The sequence below is a fragment of the Vigna angularis genome, chromosome 2 (assembly GCF_016808095.1).
Source record: "Vigna angularis cultivar LongXiaoDou No.4 chromosome 2, ASM1680809v1, whole genome shotgun sequence".
NCBI lineage: Eukaryota > Viridiplantae > Streptophyta > Magnoliopsida > Fabales > Fabaceae > Vigna > Vigna angularis.
The window spans coordinates 34,124,299-34,141,046 of NC_068971.1; the positions used below are offsets into that span (position 1 = coordinate 34,124,299).

At 35.2% G+C, this 16,748-nt stretch overlaps 1 protein-coding gene across 2 annotated transcripts; it reads right to left on the minus strand.

Annotated features, from left to right (window-relative positions):
- Positions 1-7,678: 7,678 nt before the first annotated feature.
- Positions 7,679-14,636, minus strand: LOC128195206 (uncharacterized). 2 transcript variants are annotated; one of them, XM_052872288.1, is made up of 6 exons: positions 9,097-9,177; positions 8,751-9,010; positions 8,318-8,668; positions 8,168-8,216; positions 7,992-8,087; positions 7,679-7,903 (listed from the first exon to the last, which is right to left on the minus strand). In XM_052872288.1, exons 3-6 carry the CDS (start codon positions 8,404-8,406, stop codon positions 7,814-7,816), a joined length of 324 nt encoding a protein of 107 aa, XP_052728248.1. In that variant the 5' UTR covers positions 8,407-8,668; positions 8,751-9,010; positions 9,097-9,177; the 3' UTR covers positions 7,679-7,813. The 2 variants fall into 2 exon arrangements, with proteins under 2 accessions (XP_052728248.1, XP_052728249.1); XM_052872289.1 differs by lacking the exons at positions 8,751-9,010; positions 9,097-9,177 and adding an exon at positions 14,558-14,636 and having other exon boundaries at positions 8,318-8,422.
- Between the last annotated feature and the right edge of the window lie 2,112 nt (positions 14,637-16,748).

Genomic DNA, 16,748 nt, shown 5'->3' on the forward strand with positions numbered 1-16,748 from the left:
GAAGGGGTAGAGAGAAGGTAGAGAAAAATGGAGGAACAAGCTTTTTAGAAAGAGAATGGGAAACTGAGATAATGAACTTAGATCTGAAAGCCCTTTCTAAAGTCATAGTGTCCTTAGTCTTACAGGCCTAGCTGCCTCAACATAAGGCCCAACTATTCTTGGCCCATTTTTCAGGTCTTCACATCTATGATAGTTATTATTATTTTTATTTCAACATAATATGTTTATCCATATTAAGGAATCCATAAACTTAGATCCATCACTCACTCTCTTTGTATTATATTTGTTTAAGTAGGTCACTTGTAAAACTTTAAAAAATTACAATAATTAGGAACTACATATTTAAATAATTTATTGCTTTTTATTTTAAAAAGACATATAATTTAATTATTATTTAAAAAAATTATTTTATTTAAAAGATATATAAATTAATTATTATAGTATAAGTTTCTTAAAAAATATCTAAATAGTTATTTTAAACAAGTTATATATAATAGTTATTTCTCAAACCAACTTATTAAAATATATAAGATTTATTACATGTGTGATTTTTATTATATATAAAAAATTTAAAGAGATGTTTTTAAGAAAAAACAAATAAAAGGGTAAGAAAATATATATGTAATATTTTATGGCTATTAGAAGGAATATTTAAAATTTCTTAAAAGTATCTATGGAAGAGTGAAACTTATAAATATACATATTAAACGAGTGAGTGAGTGTTATAATTGGATGAGATAAATCGTGACTAAGTAGATTTGAAAGAGAAGTGATGAGTGAAAGAGGTAGGGGAACTAACATTATTGTTTTATTTCTTGTCTTCTAGTTTCTGTGTGTATGATGAGTTAGGTTAAATTGTGATTATTTTTTATTTGATTATTATCTTTCAAAGTTTAAAATGGTTTTTAGTTGAAAAATGTTGAATTTTGAGAAATTACTAATTGATTTAGGCTTTCAAAGGGTGTTTTTAAAAAAAAGATGATATTTTGATGAAAGAATATTTTGTTTCATGATTTTATGAGTTTTATGGGTACAGGGATGTGTGAGTTGTGAAAGTTATGATTTTTAAATTATTATTTTAAAGTTTGAATTTTTAAGGGTGTTTTTGATTTTTGTATGGGTGCACTCTAGTTGAGAGTTGTGAATATGATGATAGTTTGAGGTTTTATTAGAGCGGGTGTTCCTTGAGAGAATACCTCTTTGTTGGTAGCTCCACGAAGAGATGGTTCTTAGAATGCCAAAGCCATAGGATGGATGTCTTTGGACAAAGAACTCTATGAACGATGTTTGAGTGTGCATGGTATTAAAGAGTCTTTGTCATGTCAAAGTTAGAGGACAAATGTCTTTGGAATGAGAACTCTATGAGTGAAAGTGTTGTTGAGAAAAGTTATATAGTGTGTTTTTTTAAGTTAAATCATTCTCGAGGTCCCTATTTTTGGTTCCTTGTCTTAAATGAATCTCTCACTTATTTTTATTCTCAATTGAGTCTTTATTTATTAAAATTTGATAAAAGTAGACTCTTATAATTAAATTGGTTAAACAAGGTTAAAAATACATTAACATGACACGTTGATGTTAACTTAGATTATATATATATATATATATATATATATATATATATATATATATAATAAATGTAATTAGGTTAATTAATTAGGTGAATTTTGGGTGTAGACTTTGTTACCCATTATATACATTTTTATTATTATTAGTTGAGCTGGAGTTGGTTTTCCATGATTATATTAAGCCATGATGTGCAACCCTTTTCGTGTTTCAATTAATGTAATTATCATGCCCTGTGTAGCTTTGTCTTGCATGAAACTGATACCATAGGCGTCGTAGTTTTCTTGTTCCTTTTATCTCTGCCAATGTCGTACGAGGCGTGTGTAGTGTAAGGTATATTGTATGATTGAATATTGTCGTTGTTGGTGTTGTGTTGTTGCTTTGTTGTTGGGTGCATTTTAGACTATTGCTATGTTGTTTGGTGTGTTTTTAGATTGTTGCTATGTTATTGGGGGTGTTTCAGACTGTTGCTATATCATTTGGGTGTGTTTCCATATTGTTGATATATTGTTGGGTATGTTTTTGAATTGTTGTTATGTTGTTTGAGTGTGTTTCTGGACTGTTGCTATACTATTTGGCTATGTTGTCATGCTTACTTTTGGTTGTGTCTGAGCTATTTGCTTATGTTGCAAAGTTGTTTTTTTGGTTGTCGGTTGATATGTTTTGTCTTGCCATCTCAATTTTTATTAGGAGATGGGTTTGGTTCTATATCTTATTTTTGTAACTTGTAAAGCGAAATTTCGTTCCTTTTCGGTTGAGCTTTGGTTAATTAGGGAAGAGAAAGGTTCATTTCCTTTTCCTTTTTGCTTGAGACTTTGGTAAGTTGAGGAAGAAGGAGATTTTTTTTTGCTCGTAAGACTTTAGCTTGAGGTAAGTTGGTAGGAGGTTTTTGGTAAGCAAGTAGAGTTTTTACTCGTAAGGCTTTTTGGGAAGTAGGGGAGACATGTTTTGGCCATGATGCTTTGGTAACCAGGCAAAATGACTCAGACTTGACTACTTTGGTAAGTAGGTTATGTGTGATGATAGGTTATAGAGAATGAAATATGTTTATTATCACTTGGAGGTGATGTGGTTTCATGTAATGTTGTTTAGTATCACTCCTATGTGCTATATAGGAATGATGCTTCTTAGTGGATGCCCTTGTTTGCTTACTTGTCATGCACTGAAACATTTCTCTAACTATGTGCTTTTCAATCTTTAAAGTGCATCCCTTTTTACTAAACAATCATTTCTTTTTTAATCAATATGGCCAGGCTTTGATGATGAAGATATCTCCATATCCATAACATTGAAATTGTCTTTTGCAACATCAAATTTCTTCAATACAATTTATAAAGTTTCTCCACTTCAACCATGATTATCATAACTGCTAGCATCTAACACTTATAAAAAATTCAAATTAAAATAAACACCTAGAGCATGTTTAATTCATATAGACAACAATTACATTTTCATGTTAGTTTGTAAATATACATCATCGAGATAAATTTCCTTAGACACAATCATCGCCAATATTCAAACTCCAAACTCACTTGGAGTTTAAAATATGAATAACTCCTTCCTAAAAATGCAACATAAAGTGTGTTCCATTATTAATTATCAACATGTTCTCATTAAATAAAAAAATAATTAAATCATGTTTACGAATGAGAATATCATTCCAAATTAACATTAGTATTCTCTTATTTGTTTCTTATTTGAAAACATTTCATTTATATGTGTCTCCTTGTGAAAATAATAAACTCTACATTCTTATGAATTAGGTTACAAGTGGTGAGTCACTATTTTATTTATATCATAAAGTTTGAATGTAAACATGTATTCTATGATTTCTAGCATTTTCTTGAAAATATTTTATTATATTATTTAATTTTTAATCATTCTTCAATATTTTCTTTCAAAACTTATTAAAGAGACAAATTATAAGTGATCTACAATCAACCTAAACCCCTCCCATTATGTTAGATAAAGTTTTATTATTAGCTTTAAAATGCAAAGTCTTTTATATACGAATATTGTTAACTATTCAAATCTCATTTATTATATCTTCTCTTTTACACAAATATTTTATTCTTTCCATTTGTTTCACATATTGTATAAGAGTGTGCTCTTAGTTCTAGATTTTGGTTGGATAAGGCAGAGTCACTAAAAAGAATAGTTAACGAGCAAAAATCGACGTTAATGACATTAACTTTAAAAAAATTCCCATACAATGTCTTTATGTTTACAAAAATAAAATGTAAACGAAAAAATAGAAAAAAAAATTATAGTGGATGAAGGAGACAAATGTGAATGAAAGATATAAGTAAAAAATGTGTATAAAGGAGATGAGTGGACAAGTGTGAATAAAGAAGATGAATATGAGGGAAAGAGATTAATATGTATGAAAGAGATAAGGGTGGAGAGATTTATAAATGTCAATAAAAAAGATAAATTTAATTATATTTATATACAATGTTTGAGAACAAAATAATAAATGACAAGATTTGTCTTTAAATATGAGTATTTAAATTAAAAGTAATATATAGTTTATATTCATTGCACTAACCTTATTTTTATTAATATATATATATATATATATATATATATATATATATATATATAATTATCATATTATTTTTATTAGTGTCAAATAAACTAACACCCACTTTATTACTTTTAATATTTATCATAATCGATACTAATTGGATATTAACACAAATATTTATTATATTAAAAAAATTATAATATAATTTTTCAGCTTTTATATTTTCTTTTTATATTAGAATCAAATTAATCTACTTTATTATTAATGTTCAATAGGAAATTCTATTATTGTTGCCTAAGTAGATGTACAAGTATTTATTTGTTAAAAAAATAAAAAAAATCTTACCTTTATAAAAAAAATTCGAAATTTTTTATATAGTATTAGAATGGATTGAATTTATTAGTTGATTTTGAAATTTTGTAGTAGTATGCTTTTATAAATTTTATAATAATGAGTCAAAAAAAACCTAACTTAAAAAAGGCTTTGTAAAGTATTCGTATAATTGTGACCAATCGTGGGTGGAGTGTTTGAACACTACACTTCAGCGTTATATTCACATCCTTTCATGACAGAGACAATATTTATGCATCAGTTTTAATTTAGTTTGAGTAAAGTATAACTGAAAAAAAAAAAAACATCTTTCTAAAATCATAACGTGATGACCTATATAATAATGCATTTGAATGACCAGTGAGTATAGTGACATTGCGTATCATGATTCACCATCCATGTACACAAACACCACACTTCTCCTCCAGCGGAAGCAACCACAATCACGAGTAACTATTTTCAACCGTCGTTCATCTTAAAGGGATCATTATACTCGTTTGAGCTACCACTGTTAGGTCTATCGAGAAGGAGGTTCCCTGTGGGTTACACAAACACCAATAACATCTGAGCCAACTATGTAAGGGATCAACAACACTCTTTACCCAAAACCTTAAGACAATGGGTTAATGGGTCTTTCATCTTTATATAGTGTTCTACTTTCTCATTTCTATCCAATGTGGGACTTGGACTCACACTTGGATTCCCAACAATCTCCTCCTCAAGGGTGAGTCCCTTCCACATTATGTTGGGTACAAACAAAGTCCCACATAAGATAAAATAAGATATGGACATGAGTTTATATACACATAAGATACCTCCATTGGTAAGAGGTCTTTTGGAGTGGTACCAAAAGCAAATTCATGAGGGTTTGGTCCAAAGCGGACAATATCTTACTAGTGTGGAGATCTATGTGTATGTGTGTGGGGTAGTGTACCTATGTGGAAGGGACTCACCCTTGAGGGGGAGATTGTTGGGAATCCAAGTGTGAGTCTAAGTCCCTTAGATAGAAATGAGGAAGTAAAGTATTATATAAAGATGAAAGACTCATTAACTCATTACCTTAAAGTTTTGGGTAGAGAGTGATGTCAAAACATTGCAAGCACCAGGGCTTTTCTCGGTCAATAAGCTGGTCGTGAAATATAAGGTCTTTATGAGTTATAAATTTTTCCCCTTTGATTTTGTGAGGAATGAATCTAAATAAGTTTAAATCCTTAAGAAAAAGTTATAAAAAGAGTCCATATCTGAAAACAACAATTAACTAAGAATCTCACTATCAAATTTGAAACAATTACTAAAAAAACAAAGACTCAAAACTACTCTTAAAATAAAACTGAAATTTATTTAAAACATTAAAAAACACTAGCTACACAAGTTTAAAACTAGAAATGAAAGTTCAAAATGGAGACTAAACAATAAAAATAACAAAGAAATTTAAAAGTGCATATGAATACGAGAATAAAACTAAGAAATAACAAAATAATTTAACTACTAAAAAAAATTAAATATGCAGACTACAATAAACAAATCAAACATTTTAAAAGATAAAAATCAACAAAGCAAAGTAAAATTAAATCAAATCAACTTACCTCTACCACACTTGCAAAACAGAACCAAGTTAGAAACTAAACCAATATCAAAACTACTTAGCAAGTTAGTAAAACACCTATGAAGGAACTTGTTAGTAAAAATCAGCCAATCAAAAACTAAAATTGGAATGACACTAAATCCTAAACTCCAAATTTGAAACTCTAAACCCCTAAAAACTCTTAACGCTAAATCTTAATCCTGGAACCTAAACTCTAAACACTAAATACTATATACCCTACACCCTACACCTGAAATCTTAAAAAACTTATTATTTCATTTAGACAAATCAATGAACATAACTAACTTATTATTTATTACCTAACATATTGTACTCCTAACTTCTTAGAGAACATTACGAAGACACTCATATCCATAAAAAAGTTATCATAATTAAAAATTTGTTTGTATATTTAAGTTTTGTTTCTTGTTTAATGTTAATAAAACTTATAGCACAATCACAAACGTTTTCAAGCATGTCTTCTCGTAAAATAAAATAAAGGAAAACAGGAAAAACACACTCAACTACTTACCATTTATTCCAATATATATCCTTCTTGGAGTACTTAGACAATCTTTCTTAAGGAAAAACACTTTTTCTTTATCATATTAACATAAGCCACAAACTAATTTTTAGATCATAAGTCACTTTTGATTTATGATACTATAGCCAAAAAATTGGCTAAAATTACTACGGAGAAAATATCATATAGAGGAAAGATAACATTATCAGGAAATGAGACACCATCCATAAAATCAGAATTGCAACTATTAGTTGGCTCTGTAATATGCTATCTTAAAATTTCATCCATCTCTCCACTTCTTTTTGAACATCATCTTATAAGGGAATATTATTCACACCCCTCACATTCTATATTTGTAACGCTCCAAATTTCGGGTATCATGAGTTCTTACAAAAATCGATAATTTTAAAACTTTATTATAGCCCATAAACATATTTTTCCAAAAACCTTACCAAATCTCATTATTCAACATGCATAACTAAATCAAATCGTATTAGTTCCAAAAGCAACATCTTTCAAAGTTAACTAAAATGACCAAGGAAATAAAAATAACTCTGAATTACATTGTATCAAAAGTCCAATTAAAAGAACTTTAAAGAAAACTCAAATCTTTTCGTCGTCATCTCACAAATCTATCATGCATCTGGAACATCCACTAGTGCAGAAATTGCTTTTTACGTCCGATATTTTGGCCTTTTGACGTCCGGCGTACGCCGGACGTCTATGCGGTAGACGTCCCTCAGACGTCCGTCTTGCCACGACGGACGTCTATATGAACGTCCGCTCTGCCTGCGGACGGACGTCTATATAAACGTCCGGTGCATCAGGACAGACGTTTATATAAACGTCCGTGGCTTGAGGACGGACGTTTATTATATAAACGTCTGTTACCTGAGCACGGACGTTTATTATAAACGTCCGCTGTTTGAGGACGGACGTCCATATAAACGTCCGCTGCTGTCTGAGGACGGACGTCATCCTCGCTGAGTTTTTTTGGTGTAGGGCTGGGGTGGGACGTCCGTATGTGCACAGACGGACGTCTATAGACGTCCGACTGTACACTAACAGACGTCTAGTGGGCGTTTTTTTTTTAAAAATTTGTTTGTTTTCTCAATAGAACCACACCTGAAAAACAGAAAAATTTCCCAGAACAATTCTCCAATAACATAAATATGCGTTTTATATAAACAAAATTCTACTTAATGTTCAATCCACTACCAAACTATTAACATAAAAATAAAACTAAAACCAAACAATGTTCAATCAAGAAGAAATATAACTATTCCTAACTCCATCTTTGTAGAAGATAAGCGGTCCACTCCTGCCTTATCTGGTTAATTGTGTCCTCTGCAATAGGCGATGTAGTCTTGAAGCGCTGCAAAATTCAAGAAAGATTCATTATTGTTTCATATATAGTTGAAGATGATTTTGATTTGTAATGTATTGAAGGTATACATCATTACCTCATTCCAGTCATCTGTAATGACAGCTCGAATGATGGTCTTAATCCAACACATCACATAGAAGCCACATTCCCATGAATCTACCTGCTGGTTACACTAAAATAACAAACTAAATAGTTAAAAATTTAGATCATTCAATAACATAAATGAATTAGAAACTATAAATGACTTACAACCTTTGGATACAAAATTTGAACCAATTGACCACGAGATTTACCAATAACTCTGTACAGATTGAAAACACAAAGTATAATTAATATGACTATCTTATCATAAAAGTTGAAGGTTAACATCAAATTGAAGTCATTTTTTGGAGAAACACTTACCCTTGAAGCATGGTTCTCAAGTCATTTTTCATCTTCCTGTGCAACGAACAAAACCATATAATTTTACATTGTTTGGGAATGATAACCATCAGCTGCCAGTGAGACCTATCACGAAGGACAAATAGTTATTCAACTAATTAAGGAAACTATAATAATAAACTGACCACATATAAAAACACGTACCCGTCAATGTATGGCACAAGGTATATGTCTCTTTTGGACTCATCCATCCATGTTTGCAAATAATGTTGTCTGTTTTGAAGTGTGTTACCAGACGGTTGAATGGTCTGAGGTTCAACAAATCCGTACATGGAAGACCGACCTTGGTCTACAACGATTGTGTCCATGTACCTAAAACAACAAAGTTAAGTCGTTAGAAACTATATAAGAATGTAAATAAAAGTAATATCAAAGACCAAATTGACTAACTTACATGCACCACAACTGAATGATGGAAATATTCAACATCCTGTCTCCCTCAATCACCTCCAATGCATCAGAAAATGTGATATAAACTGGCACATGTGGGGGAAGACCAAATACCCTCAAATCCCAGTATAGTTCTAATGATGCTTTCTTCAATCTGGGTAATTTTGTCACTAACTTTGATATAGGATCATCCTCTGCTTCAGCCATGTCATCATCTTCATGTATGACTGTATCATGAATTGGCTGCTTCTGAGGACGTGTGAACTGAAGATAAGAATTTACGTCAAAGCTTTATAAACAATTATATGAAGACAATTAACATAGAAATACTAAGGAAAAAGACATTATACCTGTGGAGTCGCGATGTGGGACATGATCAATGCTCTAGGCCAGGCAATAAATGTTCCTATGGCCTCCCCCACAAAGTTAATTTCTGGAGTGGGTACATGCACCTGAGCCTGGGGATCCCAAACCTCGTCAATGGTCACACGCACGTGCTGGGGTAATATGGCAACACCATGAATGGTCTCCCCTCCCTCAAGCACTCGTCCGACAGCCACAATGCGTGGGGGATCCCCATCAACCAACAGCTCATATTGACCGCTATACTCATTGGGTTCTACAGCAGAGCATGATCCTCTAGTGCTGACACGAGGTGTTGTAGGAGTTTCATCGGCCCCCATGTGGCCTTGCGTCATGGAATGCAGCTTTTCTTCAAGCGCTCTTTGTATTTGTTTTTGTTCATGTAGCTGCTCCATGAATCGTTGCTCCATTGATCTCATGCTTTGGTTGAGTCTTTCCTCCCACTGAAGATCCATCTGCCTCAGTGTCTCCTGACTCATTGATTGGGGGGTTTTCTGTGTAGGGCCAAAATAGTCACGAAGACCAATCGCCCCTGGAACTCCACGTACACGTCCTGGGTGCTCGGGCCTTCCAATGGCCGTTGTCAGAATGTCGTCCCTACCTTGGCCAGCAAATGTCCCCTGAGTCTGCTGCTCAACCAACTCATCCTGCACATAAAAAAACCAAGTTACTTAGAAGACATGCTGTGATAGATAGACAATCAAATAACTGCTTATAATTTGAACTTACAATTCTCTGTGAGATCAAGGCAGTTGAGGAAGATGTCATGTTCCCATCAGATTTAGTCCGAGCAGCCTTCCACAGCTCGTACCTAGCAGGTGCAGGTGCTAGGTCAGGCGACTCAAGTCCCAAGGCATCGGCTCTAGACTTTCTCAGTTTCTTCTCCAGTTTTGCATATCCACCTCGTGATAACAAGTGGGGTGTGTCGTTTAGCCTTTGTCTTTCTTGGGCGGCTAACCTTTTATCCTGTGAAACCATGTATGTAAGTAAGTCTAAAATCATAAAAACTCAATGAAAGATGATCTTAAGAAACATACCTTCCATTCTTCAGACTCTCTAGATGCACGAAACTGCATCCAATCCTCCTCTGTGAAGGTATAATGCTGAGATGGATTTTCATGTTGTCTATCTCCAAAGACATATAGTCGTGTCAGCCTTGTCTTGAAATCCCTAAATCTTATCGCTATATGCGATAACAGTTTCTTTCTGATTTGCAATGTGTTTGGAATATCAAAATGTTGCTGTTTAAAAGAAAAAACTTGTTACCAAGAGAAAAGTTAACAGATAAGTATATCACAAATTGCATGAAGTCTAAACATACCAAAACATCTTGCCATAAGAGGTTCTTGTCGACCTCTGGGACGTCATCCCAACATGCATGAAGGATAGAGACATGACTTTTTGCTAACTTGCCCAGATAACTCCTAAACCTATCAGCATTTGGCCCTGATGGATGACCTGATCTGGGGTCAATGTCAACATGCCTCCTCTGACCATCCACGCGTCCGGATGTCACATCTGCCACTCGGGTGACGCCTCGTCCACGTCTGCTCTTTCCCGATCCTGAGTCTGAGGCCGACATACCTGAAAAATTAGACAACGTTAGAAATAATTCAATTATGATGAACATACATATAAAGTCAATAAAAGTGAAAATATTAACCTATTAATTAATTGTTTTTTCCCAAATGCCTTCGTTGTGATCACTACGAATTGCTTGCATTACATCGGCAACGTCATCAACTAGGTCTTCAGTGGGTCTACATGCAACAGATGTTGTCTCAAGTATATCAAGAGAATCGTCATCATCATGTCCATGCATGTTTCTACCTTCTAAAACCACTGACCATTTGTTATTCGATGGATCACTTACGTAGAATATTTGTCTTGCTTGACTAGCCATGATAAATGGTTCATCAGTGTAATTCATCTTGTTCAAGTCTACCAATGTGAAACCAAGGTCATCCATCATGACACCAGAATTTATATCAACCCATTTACACTTGAAAACTGGTACTCTAAAAGTAACGTAATCAACTTCCCATATTTCTTGTATTATTCCAAAATAACTGATGGATGCTGTGATTGGATTTTTGTCTTTAGAACTAGCAAAGTGCACAGACTCAGCTTGTAGTGTGACACCACTATTTTGAACTCTGCTTTTGTCATCTTCTACCTTTGTCTGAAAAGAAATATTGTTTATATAGTACCCACCATATGTAATGACCTCTGTGTTCGGTCCACGAGATAACCTCAATAAAGTTTCAGAAACATGTGGAGTCGCATACACCTTTTTCTTAAACCATCCCAAGAAGGTTTTCACATGTTCATTAAGATGCCATTTTTCACTCATTTTTGGGTTTGCTGCCTTTACTTCATTAACGTGGTCAGAAATGTAAGGAATCACATCAACAGTGTTGTTTAAGACGTACAAATGAGCTTGGTCAATTTGTTTTCTGCTAACACTTTGAATTGTCACACCTCGAACACCTTTACCTTCACATTTTCCTTCGTTTTTGCTCTTGGGAAGACCGACGGGTTCACAAGATGGCATATAACTTGAACAAAATTCAATGGCTTCTTCTGCAACGTATCGCTCTATGATTGAAGCTTCTGGTCTATACTGATTCTTGACATATCCCTTTAAGATCTTCATGTATCTTTCAACTGGGTACATCCACCTTAAGAAGACCGGCCCACATATTCGAATTTCTCTGACTAGATGAACAATCAAATGTACCATGATGTCAAAAAAGGAAGGTGGAAAATACATCTCCAATTGACATAGTAGTCTTATTCCCTCATTTTCCAATTCATCTAAACCTCGAGGGTCAACAACTTTCTTGCAAATGGCATTAAAGAAAAAACTCAGACGTGTCAGAATACCCCTAACAGAAGGAGGTAATATGCCTCGAATAAGAACCGGTAACAATTGTTGCATCAATACATGACAATCGTGAGACTTTAAACCAACTAGCTTTAAGTCTTGCATAGACACAAGGTTACTAATATTTGAAGAATAACCTTGCGGAACCTTCACACTTCTTAAACAGTTACAAAAACTTTGTTTTTCTTTTTTGGAAAGTGTGTGACAGGCTGGGGGCAGATAGGTGCGTCTTCCTATTATCTGTGGATGTAACTCAGATCGGATTCCCATGTCAGCCAAATCTTGTCTTGCCTTTATTCCGTCTTTGCTCTTCCCTTTGACGTTTAATAAAGTTCCGATGACACTGTCACAAACATTTTTTTCAACGTGCATCACATCAATACAATGTCTAACATCAAGTTCACACCAATATGGAAGCTTAAAAAATATCGATCGTTTCTTCCAAATGTTCTTTGCAGAGGTACTTTTATGATGTTTTCCAAACACAATGTCAATGTTTTTGACTTCGTTGTACACCTCTTGACCATTCCGGGGTCTGCACACAACCTCATCCTCAGCACTTCCATTAAATGCTTTTTTCAATCTACGATAAGGATGATTACGAGGAAGAAATTTTCGATGTCTTGTATATACTGTCTTCTGACCATGCTTCAACTGAAGGTAACTAGTGTTTTCTTCACATATGGGACATGCAAAATGACCTTTAACACTATAACCGCTCAAGTTTCCATATGCTGGGAAATCATTTATAGTGCAAAACAACATTGCACGCAAACGGAACTGTTCCTGAACATGTGAATCAAACACGTCGATGCCTTCTTCCCACAACAATTTCAAATCATCAATTAAAGGTGCTAAGTAAACATCAATGTCATTTCCAGGTTGTCTAGGACCCGATATCATCATGGTCAACATCACATATTTTCTCTTCATGCACAACGAAGGAGAAAGATTGTAAATCATCAACATAACTGGCCACGAACTGTGTTTGCTACTTAAGTTTCCATAAGGATTCATACCATCAGTTGCAAGTGCAAGCCTTAAGTTTCTTGGATCTGCACCAAATTCAGGGAATTTGTCATCAATCTTTTTCCATTGTGGAGAATCAGCAGGGTGTCGAAGAAGATTATCGCACTTTCTTTCGTCAGAGTGCCATTTAAGGTTCTTTGCATCTTCTTTAACAGAGAACATACGTTTGAACCTAGGTATTATAGGCAAATACCACATCACCTTAGCAGGTGCACCATCATTACCTTCATTACCAGTGACTCTGTCAGATTTCTTTTTAAAACGGGATAAACCACATGTTGGACAATAGTTTAACGAAGCAAACTCCTTTGTGTACAAAACACAATCATTAGGACAAGCATGTATCTTTTGATATTCAAGACCCATTGGACATAAAATTTTTTTGGCCTCGTAATTACGAATAGGTAGAGTATTATTTTCTGGAAGCATCTCCTTCAACAACTCCAACAACTCGGTGAAACTTTTATCGGTCCATCCATTCCTTGCTTTTAAACTAAACAACTTTAAAGTTGAAGACAAGCGTGTAAAGTTTGAGCATCCTGGGAACAACGGTTGCTCTGAATCATTAATAAGAGTATCATACAAATTAGCCCTTCCAAAATTATCTTCACCGACATCACGTATCATGTCCTCTAAATGGTCACTCATCCATTCTTCCACATAATTTGTTCCTCGTGACGTGGTAGGCTGCTCAAGTACTTCTCCATGCCAAGTCCAAACGGTATAAGTCCTCATTATGCCGTACATGAATAGATGGTCACGCACATTGCCTAAGTCTTGGCGTATTTGATTAAGACAACGCACACAAGGACAAAAATATGTCCCGTTGACAGACTTAGCATTTTGTTCAACGTATTGCAAGAACTGCGAAACACCCTTGTCATATTCTTCACTCATGCGACGTTCGTTCATCCATCTTCGATCCATACTATGTTCGTAAAATCATCAGTTCAAGTGTTTTAACTCTCACAAGGTTAGGCCCTACCCATTCAAAAAAATTAATTTTCATAATTTGCTCAGCCACGTGCATTGAAGTCTACGTCATAAAATTGATACAATTTCGGCAGCATTTCGCATTGGTCTCCAAAATACACGAAATGAGAGTAGTCAACGATGACCACAATCAAATTTGCATCCGGAGAACAACACAAGTACTGAACCGAAATTTCATCAATCTTATCCTTAAACTCCAATTGACATGGTATTGCAAATTATGAAAATTAATTTTCTCAAACTGTCCAATCGGACAATTCAAAATTTAACACAAACGATTAAAAGATTAATCGTTTGTCTTAAATTTCAAACGGGAACTAAGTGTCACTCAATGTATGGCAATAACTAATACACATTTTACACAATAACACATACATGCATACACAAAATTTAACAGTCAAAAACGTCCATACACTAATACACATTTCGCATTAATCGTTTAACACAATAACATAACTAATACACATTTTACAGTAAAAAACATCCATACACAAAATCCACATACATGCATACACAAAATTTTCAACCAACAAGCTAACCTGAAAAGTAGATTCCAAATGAGAAGGAGGGAAGTGGAGGAGTAAACGGCCTAACACGCAGTCCAAAAAGAGTCAAGGAAGCCGCCCAAGAACACGCAAGAGTCTGCAAAAAAACGGACCCAAAACAATTTTTAATCGGTTCAAATCAAAGACATTTCATCACAGAGCAATGTAATCGGATTAAATGTAATTTTAAACGGTCCAAAAGTGAGAAAACCAACCTCGAATATCAATGGCGCAGCAGCAGAGTCGCCGTTCGCGGGGAAGAAGACGAACGGTGAATGGTCTCGGTTCGCGCTTCCCATTTTAATGATCATAGACGGCCGTCCCACATGGGCCGGACGTCTATAATATTATAGACGTCCGGCCCACCACTAATATGACGTTGTAATGAATTTAAAATTGAATTTCGTGGGGCTTTAAACGTCCGTTCAAATGGCGCGGACGTCTATAATTTTATCAACGTCCGTCCCAAGACGGACGTCTATAATTCTGATGAAAACCTAAACGATTCAACTACCCATGTCAGTCCTCTGAACGTCCGTTCTGAGGGGCGCGGACGTCTATAATATTATAGACGTCCGCGCCCCTCAGAACGGACGTTCAGAGGACTGACAGAGTGGCTGGGGTAATAATTAATTAAAGTCCGCTAAACGTCCGCGCCCCTCAAAACGGACGTCTATAATACGCTCGACCCAGGATGGACATTCAAGGATTGACAACGGCAGCCTTTAAAAACGTCCGTCCCCCTGTGACGGACGTCTATAATGTTATAAACGTCCAGCTCGACCCAGGACGGACGTTCAGAGATTGACAACGTTAGCCTATAAAACGTCCGTTCCCCTGTGACGGACGTCTATAATGTTATAAACGTCCAGCTCGACCCAGGACGGACGTTCAGAGATTGACAACGTTAGCCTATAAAACGTCCGTCCCACTTGGACGGACGTCTATAATACTATAAACGTCCAGCTCGACCCAGGACGGACGTTCAAGGATTGACAACGGCAGCCTTGAAAAACGTCTGTCCCCCTGTGACGGACGTCTATAATGTTATAAACGTCCAGGTCGACCCAGGACGGACGTTCAGAGATTGACAACGGCAGCCTTGAAAAACGTCCGTCCCCCGGTGACGGACGTCTATAATGTTATAAACGTCCAGGTCGACCCAGGACGGACGTTCAGAGATTGACAACGGCAGCCTTTAAAACGTCCGTCCCCTTGTGACGGACGTCTATAATGTTATAAACGTCCAGGTCGACCTAGGACGGACGTCTATAGTTCCACATATTTACTATTATGCCACCGGTCAATTATATACGTTGGGGATTCGTTGGACGGACGTCTATTCGGGGACGTGAAAAGCCGTTTCTGCACTAGTGATCTACAATATCATATGCAATATCATCTACTCACGTATAACACATTATATTGTCATCACCGATAAGTTCATTCACAACACACGACACAAACACGTATGGGGTAAGCTACCGATAAAACAATTATAAAATAAGATGTATACATACTAATTATATCAACAATAATACAACACCCACACATAGAAGTAATAATCATAGAATTCACAATCCTATTACACAAACAATTCAATCATCTTAAATTGCTCGATCCTCGATGTTATCTCGAACATCATAAACTTAGACTAATCGTTTATCCTCTCAACAACACCTATGTTAACTACACCACATGATACCATCACTATTATCATAACATTCCTCTAGAGCATCATCGTTATTACGATCATCAACACGCGTATCACCATCATGAATAACCTCATCATGGCCACTACCATGAGCCTCCACAAAATCATAAACATCATAGTGGAAAGAATCAGCCGCACTCTTGTACCCTCCCTACCTCACCTACCTGTAGCCTCCCTTACAGGCCATCTACAGCCTCCCCTATAGATAATTTATAGTCTCCTGGTACGACTGTCGCGGTCATACAAATTTTATGTGCATGAAAAGAATGCAGTATAGACTAGGATTTGACTCCTAGGTCGTCTCTCAAGGACCAATACTGGGGTTCAGTCTTAGATTCTTTACACAAAGGGGGGGGGGGGGTTTGATGGTGTTTTTGTGAATGCAATAAAATAAAATTGGAAATTAAACGAAAATACAAAAGCGTTGAAATAATTTCAAAACGGTAAAAATTGTGTAGAAAACAGTAAATT

What these genes read in the sequence shown, in the direction of transcription:
- LOC128195206 (XM_052872289.1), bottom strand. Translation starts at nt 8,406, where the DNA reads ATGGTTATCATTCCCAAACAATGTAAAATTATATGGTTTTGTTCGTTG. An exon ending in TTGAGAACCATGCTTCAAGG is followed by an intron (nt 8,217 to 8,317) that starts GTAAGTGTTTCT and finishes CAATCTGTACAG; the next exon opens with AGTTATTGGTAAATCTCGTG. An exon ending in TTCAAATTTTGTATCCAAAG is followed by an intron (nt 8,088 to 8,167) that starts GTTGTAAGTCAT and finishes TTGTTATTTTAG; the next exon opens with TGTAACCAGCAGGTAGATTC.